At 36.6% G+C, this 9462-nt stretch overlaps 1 protein-coding gene across 13 annotated transcripts; it reads right to left on the bottom strand.

Annotated features, from left to right (window-relative positions):
• Window positions 1–200: 200 nt before the first annotated feature.
• Window positions 201–7049, bottom strand: LOC130961846 (putative pentatricopeptide repeat-containing protein At5g52630). Of its 13 annotated transcripts, none has more exons than XM_057887883.1 (7): window positions 6761–7049; window positions 6106–6238; window positions 3888–5971; window positions 3589–3611; window positions 1802–1954; window positions 1133–1406; window positions 201–886 (listed from the first exon to the last, which is right to left on the bottom strand). In XM_057887883.1, the coding sequence occupies exon 3, from the start codon at window positions 5901–5903 to the stop codon at window positions 4122–4124; it is 1782 nt and encodes a 593-aa protein (XP_057743866.1). In that variant the 5' UTR covers window positions 5904–5971; window positions 6106–6238; window positions 6761–7049; the 3' UTR covers window positions 201–886; window positions 1133–1406; window positions 1802–1954; window positions 3589–3611; window positions 3888–4121. The 13 variants fall into 13 exon arrangements, with proteins under 13 accessions (XP_057743866.1, XP_057743865.1, XP_057743855.1 ...); XM_057887882.1 differs by having other exon boundaries at window positions 1802–3083; window positions 4006–5971; XM_057887872.1 differs by having other exon boundaries at window positions 4006–5971.
• Between the last annotated feature and the right edge of the window lie 2413 nt (window positions 7050–9462).

The raw sequence follows: 9462 nt of genomic DNA, 5'->3' as shown, positions 1-9462 counted from the left end.
TGTTAATATACTCTAGAGAAAATAAAAAGTACATCGTTCTTTTAAAATTAACTCACTATTAAAGGTAACAAGAAAGAGAAACAAAACATAAAACATTCTAAAACCTAAAAATATAAATCTGAACCATTAATATAAAATATAATAAACTGAAAATTAACATTTATTATTTTATTTAATTAATAAGAAGTGAAACACTCTTTACTTAGTACGTAACATACTAACATTTAATAATAAACTGTTTACAAACCAAAAAACTATTGTAAAATAGGCTTATCAAAACTCAACTAAACATCCATATATGAAAAATAATGGAGTAACACTACAAGGCTATCACTTTTTACCAATGGCCAAGGCATCAAGGTGGTGGTGGTGGTAGTGGATCGCCGGCTTGCAGCAACTGTGAGGCACCGGTGGGCATGAAAGAAGGTGGAAGGGGCATAGGAACATTGCTGGAAGAGCCGCTCTGCCTCTGCAATTCTGCATCGATTGCATTAAGTTGTAGATCTGACATCTGGCGCTCTTCAAATCAGTGAACTCTTCATATTGTGTGTCAACCATGTGCTGGAGGCGAGTGATCTCCTCTAGCTGTCTCTGATGAGTCTGCCTCCACTCGTCCCACTCTTAATGGTAGCGTGCCTCCATCTCTTCATACCTCGTCCTGTGCTGCTCCAATTCCGGTTCATTGGCGATGCATAGGTCATCTGGTGTCCCAGCTGCATCATAGAATCGTGGTGTAGTAGTGGTGTTGAGTGTTGACACATCCAAATTCATACACCAACCGTCTGTGTCCCCACCTCCTCTCAAATCGAGGGCGATTCTATGACCCTTGCAGCAATTTGTGTGGCACGTTCATCGGTGGCTTTCGCCATGTTCTCCTCAAAGCGTCCTGACAGATATAGAAAAAATATAAAAGAATTAGCTAGATAGATAGTTATATATAGTTAATGTAAAACATGAGATATTAAACTTATGTGAGTCTTCTCAGAGGACCTATTAAGCCACTTGCACATACGGTTAACAAGAGAATTGAAGTCATTTGATATCAAATCAAAAACAAAAAACCACATACACATGAATTATGTAGATGAAGAACATAATAATGTTTAAGACCGATTAATTATATGTCACGTACCATTTTTTTGTTGTGGCCACATACGTAATGGAGCCACAAGTGTGCAACGACTCTTCTGCGTTGGACTTGAACTTGGACTTCGTATCTCCGTATTCCTCCATAGCCCAATACTCCCTGAGTTGTGCAAGAATTTCATCGGAAATCCAATCAGTTGGAGAACCCTCATTGCGAATGTCAACAGACATCTTGCGGAGACGCTACCGGCTACCCTGTCCCAACTCATCATGCATTGTACATCTTTTGCTCTTTTCCACCGCCAGAACCTGAAATGTTGCTGTAACAAACAATAATGAGAAGCATGATAGTGATTTTGTATATAAAAGTTTTGAATGATGAAATATATAAAAGTTTTGGACATCAATTCGAACATCCGCTTTTGATTTTTACAAAGTTACCAAAGTGTATCAATTAAAATCATTCAACAACTGTAAAACAAAATACTCAGCCATGAATGGAAATTTTGGGGAAAAAGAAAAGGACCCTATATGTCCAAATGAATTAAATAGAAAATTTGGAAAGCATTAGTAACAGTCAAGGGAAAAAAGCAATTTCTTTTACTCTGCTAGGTAATAAACATCCCAAGGTTCCACATTTTGACCAGAGATGAATGGAAATTGCACATAAAGTAAGTTCAAACGTTTTCCAGATAAATGTCTTAACCTATCATACCATATATTTTTGTTTCATTGGTGTGGTAATGGCATTATTTAATAAGTTGGGACCTAATGTGGTTGTGGGTTTGTCCTTCATAGCATTCACAATGAGATAATATAATCCTTCCTTTTGTTTAGCCAAACCAATTGTCCTCAACAATCTCGCATCCTGTAATTTGCAAAATGCATCCGAAAATAGTAATTGACAAGGGAGAGTGGAGATAACATGAATATTAACTTTAAAACGAGAATAACATGAATGACATGAGAATGAGTTTAGGTGAGATTGTGAGAAAGCAACAGCACCAAGAATAACATGACAATTTGATAGGATCAAGGAACTAGCAAAATTAGGGGGTTTTATTGATGAACTAGGGATTGTAAATCACAATCCCTATTGGCGTGCAGAGTTTTCCTCAATTACTAGAGAGAATTTTCATCTCCTGAAATAACACACTTTTACAGAATTTTCTAACTAACTGAAAACTAACTAACCTCTAGCATTTATAGGCAGCAGCTAGGCCTAGCACTACTGCTCCTAAACCTGCTAAACTAGTTTAAAAGGACCAACAAACAGCCAGTCTGCAACAATTAGGAATTAAGCAGTGAAAATCATCCCATCAACTCCGTACCTTTCCTCCTATAAACCAAGCCAAACCTGTTTCTATCACAACTACTTGAAAGATGAAAATAAACAGGATATTTTATGATAAGTGTGAAAACATTTTAGTGAAGAAGTTATGTGATATATGGCACCAGAATCAATAATTCATGAACCATTATTGAAGAAACTGAAAAACAATTATGTGTAATGAAATCAGAAATATTAAAAGAATATACATGATTGATTTGTGAAAATGGACTACCAAACTTGGCCTCTGATGGATCTGATCGAGAAGCAAGATGGTTTTGTGGGCTTGGTGGTGTCCAAAGAGTTAGAAACATTAGTTTTCAGAGGTACAAGAGAGCTTGTTGTTGGGTTGGTGTAAAATAAGGCTCATGTACTTGTAGGTCACCCTTTGTATTGGAAGTTAAACACCGAGCAAGACATGTCATGACGGCGGCACTGACAGAAGAATGAGGCACGACAGCATCGGTGTTAACGGAGGGCATTGTGCCTTGCGCGACAAACCATGGACAACCCAAATATCTGGGATGACATGTGGACAGAGTCTTAGTAGGATGAGTGCAGAAGAAGACTGGGTCAGTGAGAACACTGCTGCCAGGTGTAGAAGGAGTAGATGTGCGTAGTGTTTTTTACCATGGTGAAGGTATCAGCAGACCCCCTGAGTGGAGCTCTGATACCATAAAAGAGCAAAGAAGACGCAAAGAATATAGATGCAATAATTGATGAAAAGAAATTATACACATATATAGAGATGCTGGCCACAATGCATAGCTTAGAAGGAAATGAAAACAAATAAAATATACAAAAAATTTAATAACAGAAAGATGATAAAAATCCTATCTTAACTAACAGATTCTTGGACATGTACAATTATGTGATAACAAATAATTGAGGAATATTTGAATTTATTATAAACCAGATACTTATTTTTAACCTTTTTGTAAATCAATTGGAATATCATTATTAGAAATTGTATCTAATAGTAGAACATATTAAGCGTGAAACAGACTTTGGCTTAACTACATTGAAAATATTTATGGTCCAATCCTATGAATAAAACGACTAAGGAAGGTTTGATAAAGAAAGTGGTCAATAAGACAATAGGCAAATTTCTTATTTCTTACAATTAATGCAAAAAGTAGCTAGACTAGGGTATGGAAGCCTGAATATCATACCTGAGTATCCACTATCCACTGCTCTGTCCAACCACAGAAGAGAGAAGTACATGAGTAGTTGAATAAGGATGCAAATAGTATGCTATGTAAAGGTAATTGTATGAGTAGTTGAATGATTCATTCATGCCGAGACTTTTTGTTGATTACTAAGACAATTGATAACAATTGCTAAGAAGCTGTAAACTATTGAAATGGCAGAGTAATTAATTGATTTCAAGTGAATTTATGAATCTGATCAGCGAAATTGAGGAGTAAAAATAATAATAGTAAAGGAAACATTTGATCAATCTACAGCATACAATTGCTGTCTTGTCCATGACTCCATGCAATCAAAAATCGGAAACCGCTGGACGCTGCTACATAGATCCTTTGGAACTAAGCTGGATGGTAATGTTCTCAAGCAAAGAGGAAACTTACCACTAAAGGATGAAAATGTTCAAACAACAAGACGGTTCATCAAGAACGATGAATTATAGTCTTGAACTGCTCCAATTTTGTTATCAGTATTCTAATGTCACTCAGCATCATTATGATCACCAATAATCTCCACAAGTGCATTTCCCATCCTCAAATCGGTGGAACCTGTTATTGTCCCTCACAATGATCACCCTCCCACTGCACTTGCTAATGTACTTGATTGCAGTGTGGCAATCGCCACAGACACGCAGATTCTTCATCACTATGATTGGTCGCTCCTTCGGGAAAGTAATGAGGCCAAATGCTATGGCCAACCTTTCACTATGATACCTTATAGTCTCATTCTTCTCTTCGCCTCCCACCTCTTTCAGCACAAAAGATGTGTCTGCAACATAACCAGCCTTCTCCATTTCTTCTCCTAACTCCTCCAACTTCTTATAGATTTCCGTGGTCTTTGCATGAGACCTATCCCCGGCGGCAAATGTGTGAACTTTATTCCCTTCCTCCACCCAACTCAAACCAGTTTCCTTCTTTATTCCTTGATCCCTCAGCATCTTCCTTGCCCTTGCCGCTTCCTCCCATCTACCAGCAGCAGCATAAGCATTAGAGAGCAATACATGAACGCCTGAGCTCAATGAGCCCAACTCAAAAAGTCTATCAGCCACGTAGGATGCCAATTCAGTGTTCCCATGTATTCTACAACCTGTCAACAAAGCTCCCCAGACAGATTCTGTTGGATGCATAGGCATCTCTTGAACCACCTGAACTGCTTCCTGCAACTTCCCGGCACGGCCAAGCAAATCCACCAATGTGGAGTAATGTTGTGCCCCTGGTTCAATGCCATAGCCTCTCATCATCTCAAAGTAATACTGGCCCTCCTCAACCAACCCAGTGTGGCTGCAAGCATAGAGCATGCACAAAAAAGTTATGAAATTAGGCTTCATCCCAAGACTCTCCATCTCCATGAAAAGCTCAAATGTTTTACTTGTATGGGCATGCTGAGCACATGCAATCAGCATTGCATTCCACATGCCAAGGTTTCTATCCTTCACCTCCTCAAAAACCTGGTAAGCTCCTTCCACAACCCCACACTTAGAGTACAAAGAAATCAATGAACTCCCCACAAAACACGATGAATTAAAGCTTGTCTTAAAGCACAATCCATGTACTTGCTTCCCCAACTCAAGCAATGTGGAGCCTCCACAAACCCTTAAAACACTAGACAAAGTAAAATCATTAACCCCAACATCTTTCTCACCCATCACCCTCTTAAACAATCCGAGAGCCTCCTCATCCTCACCTATCTGCGCATACCCATATATCATCCCACTCCAAGAAACAACATTTCGTTCGGGCATTTCGTCGAAAACCTTTCTCGCACACCAAATTTTGCCACACTTGGCATACATATCAACAATGGAACTCCCAACAAACACATCAACCACATACCAAGTCTTGAGGGCGAGACAATGCACTGATTCCCCGATGTGGGGATTGCCCAATATGGCACACGACTTGGTGGCACTGGGGAAGGTGTGGTCATCTGGACGGATCCCATTAAGGATCATGCGGCGAAATGAGTGTAGAGCAAGCAATGGGAGTTCGTTTTGGGCGAAAGAAGAGATTAAGGAGCTCCATGTGGTGGAGGTTCTATGGGGACTTTCGTCAAACACTTTGTGGGAGAAGTGGGGGAGGCAAGTTTTCGAGTAGAAGTTAATAAGGTGATGCGAGAGGAGAGGAATGGAATTGAGGCCAGTCTTAAGGATATGGGCGTGGAGCTGAAGCCCCTTTGGAAGGGAGCGAGAATAGGTGAGGGACAGGAGCGTGTTGCAAAGGTTCCGGTAGTGTTGTTCAAAGCTTTGGGTGTTTGGGTGCAATGCAGTTGCTATTGGTAGCATGGCTCAAACAGGTGCACCTTCACCATGCATCTTGTGGCTCAACAAGATTGTAATTGCTTTTGTTTTCCCTGACGTAGTTAACAACGGAAAAAGGTTACAGTTTGAACCATTTTACAAACAAAAAACTTGTTTCAACTTTAACAGATTTGCGAACAAAGAAACCTTTTAATATCAAGAGTAAATACACATTCCAATCTCTCACCATTTTTTCGAATGACTAAACCTCTTTCAATGATATGGAAATGTCAGATCGGTTCCCTAACCATCAAAGATGTTATAGTGTTAGACAATTTATTCCCTGGAACCGGTTAGTAAATGGTGACAGCTGACATGGCCTGTTAACAAAATGATCAAAGGATGGAATGAACATTTAAACAAAATGGTTTGGCTTTTTGAGACTAATAGACCCCTGCATAATAAGCAAATGTCATCGTTTCTTCTTCACACCACACCACAACCCTTCCCCTTCCCACATCACCATCACCATTATCATTGTTGCTGTTTGTTTACAATAATTTAAAAGAATTTGACAGATAAGAGTCTCATTGTTCAACATCATAGACCAATGGATAGAGTACAATAACCAAAAATAGGTAGTTTATTTTTAATAAAAAACAAAAATTAAATTCTTATCGTTCTATTGCAATGCCTTATTCTCCACAACTCCTCTCTAATCCTAAAACTCAATTTAAAATTTTTATTAAATTGCTATCCTATGTAATCTGAAAATTAAAAAACAAAAATATTAAGTACTCTATGTATAACAATATAAACAGAAAAAAGCAACACACATTTCACATGAACTCTGTTTTTCAGAGTTCAAAATCACACACAAAATAAAAGGAAAAAACACTTACCAGGAACGGCGCCGACGATGGAAAGGAAGCACAGAAAAGAGGCCAGAGGAGTGGCGGAGCGGAGACGAATTGGCGACCGGTGAAGGAGTGGCAACAATCGGTGAAGGAGCAACAACTTCATGCAACCGGTTCTGCCGTGTGAGAAGAAGGAACGGCGGACAACTGGCAACTGGTTCTGCGTCTGAGAAGATGGGGTGGCGACGCCGACGGTGACGATGACGATGACGGCGACGGCGCACTGGGAGGCAACGGATTGGTGAGGGACTGAGGGTTTATCGGAGGAAGGGGATTTCAGAGACTAAGTTTAAAAAATTGTTTATGGTGTCATTAAACGGGTAGAAAAAGATATTTTTTTTTTAAATATATTTGACAAAATTTTAGTTATAAAAATAAAAATATTGAACAAACATTTTTTATAAAATTATAATTTGTATTTTTTAAAATATTTTTTATTTAAAAATATTTTAATATCATAAATAAAAAATATTTTTATATTATTTCAATCAAATATAATTATTAAATAAAAGATATTTTTATATGAAATATATATATATATATATATATATATATAATTATTTTTAATTTTTTAAAAAATAAAAAAATCACTTAAAAAAAACATTTCGTAAAAATCTTAATTTTAGGAGGGTTCAAATGTTTGTTTTTAAAAATGGAGATTAGGCCAAAATGAAGGTTTTGAAAACCGGACCGACTATTGAACCATTCTAGCTATTAGTTTAATGGTTTATTGGTCTAACCGGTTTAATCAGAATTCAACTGAAAAAACCGTTTTATAACAAAATAATAAAAATTATAAATAAACACCTTAAAATATTAATATAGTCTATATAAACCTTAAAATGTCTTCTAAATTTAAAGCATTACATAAAATATCATCAACCAAAGTCTTATAATCTTATCAAAATACAAACTCAAAAGTTAAATAACAACAAAAAAAATGCTAATTTACAAAGAATAAATATGCTAATAATCACATATTCTAGAGAGGTGCCCCACCAACATACATAAGAACTAATTTACAAAGAATAAATATACTAATAGTCATATTCTATTTGATCTACACAATCTCATTTATGCATGTATTTTGCAGTAAGAAGGCAATAATAATCCATCATATGTAAACACGTAGCAAATCAAAAGAGTAAATAAATGAAAGAAATATAAAAGAAACAAGTATATATACCTCAAAGATTTCTTTTACTTCATCCACCGGTGGGAGAGTTTCATCTTGAATTGGCTTCACTTTAGCAGTTCTTGGAGCTTCATGATTTCCATCATTTCCTGCATCAAATGCATGATTTGATGATCCAATTAAAATCAAACAAATTAACACAATGCAAGAATTATCATCAATTTGAAATGTTGTAATGTAACTAAAAGATGTAAACTTATTTTAGCGGAAGCATTAATTAGGATCTTAAAAGTTGTGATTTTCATACCTGGATTGGTTGCCATAACAAGTCCTGATTACGGTAGAGTTGAACTTTAAGATTGATTTTGCAGAATTTTAGTTGCAGTAGAGTTGATCTCCAACACTGGTTTCTCTCCCTTTCCTTTCCTTCAGACGTTCATCAGGATGGCAGTTTCACAGTATTTTCAGTGAGTAGAAACTATAAAACGTCGTGTGTCTTGAGGCAGAGAGAGGACCATTTTTTATATGTGTTATAATCTTTAAATCTAATGCGTCCATCAAACATTAGCATTAACGGATGAGATTAAGTCATTAATGATTTATAAATAATTACAATTAGGCCACAATAGAAGTTTAAATTACAATAAACTTCTAACATTCTCCCACTTGGCCTAAGTGTAATCATATTTTTCACACGTTACATAATTGCTTTAATATGGTAAAATACTTTGTGTGAGTTATGGCAGTCATGCATTTAATATGAAACACATTTCTTTCCATATACTACAACCACTAGCATCTTACTACACAAGCTACATAAATAACACAATTTTATATCGGTCCCATAAAGTTTCTAGATCATTATGTTATAACTCATACAATAATATTACTTTAACTAGAAACAACAAACTATCAATGTTCAGAAAACACATAAATAAAAATAGTGAGCTCAGAGTGTTAGCATCATTCAGAAGAACCACGACCCATTCTATGTACATGTTCCTTAAATGTCTTTGGTTGCAATCCTTTAGTCAATGGATCAGCAATCATAAGTTCTGTTCTAACATGTTCTATGGACACTCTTTGTTTCCGAACTTCCTCCTTAACGCCAAAATACTTTATTTCCATATGCTTGGCACCCTTAGAGTATCTATCATTCTTGGAGAAAAATACTGCTGCAGAATTATCACAATAAATTTTCAATGGCCTAGCAATTGAGTCAACAATGCCAAGTCCTGAAATAAAATTTCGCAGCCATAAAGCTTGATTTGTAGCTTCAAAACATGCTACAAATTCTGCCTCCATAGTAGATGTTGCCACAACACTTTGTTTGGAGCTTTTCCATGATATGGCAGCTTTTCCAAATAAGAATAAGTAGCCAAATGTAGACTTTCTTGTGTCAACACATCCACCAAAATCTGAATCTGAGTAACCAATTACTTCTAATTGGCTAGACCTTTTGTACATGAGCATATAATTCTTTGTACCTTGAAGATATCTTAAAACCTTCTTTGCAGCTTTCCAATGATCCATTCCAGGATTACTTTGATAC

Source organism: Arachis stenosperma, chromosome 2 (assembly GCF_014773155.1).
Source record: "Arachis stenosperma cultivar V10309 chromosome 2, arast.V10309.gnm1.PFL2, whole genome shotgun sequence".
In the NCBI taxonomy this organism is placed as follows: domain Eukaryota; kingdom Viridiplantae; phylum Streptophyta; class Magnoliopsida; order Fabales; family Fabaceae; genus Arachis; species Arachis stenosperma.
This window is presented reverse-complemented; position numbering and strand designations above follow the sequence as displayed.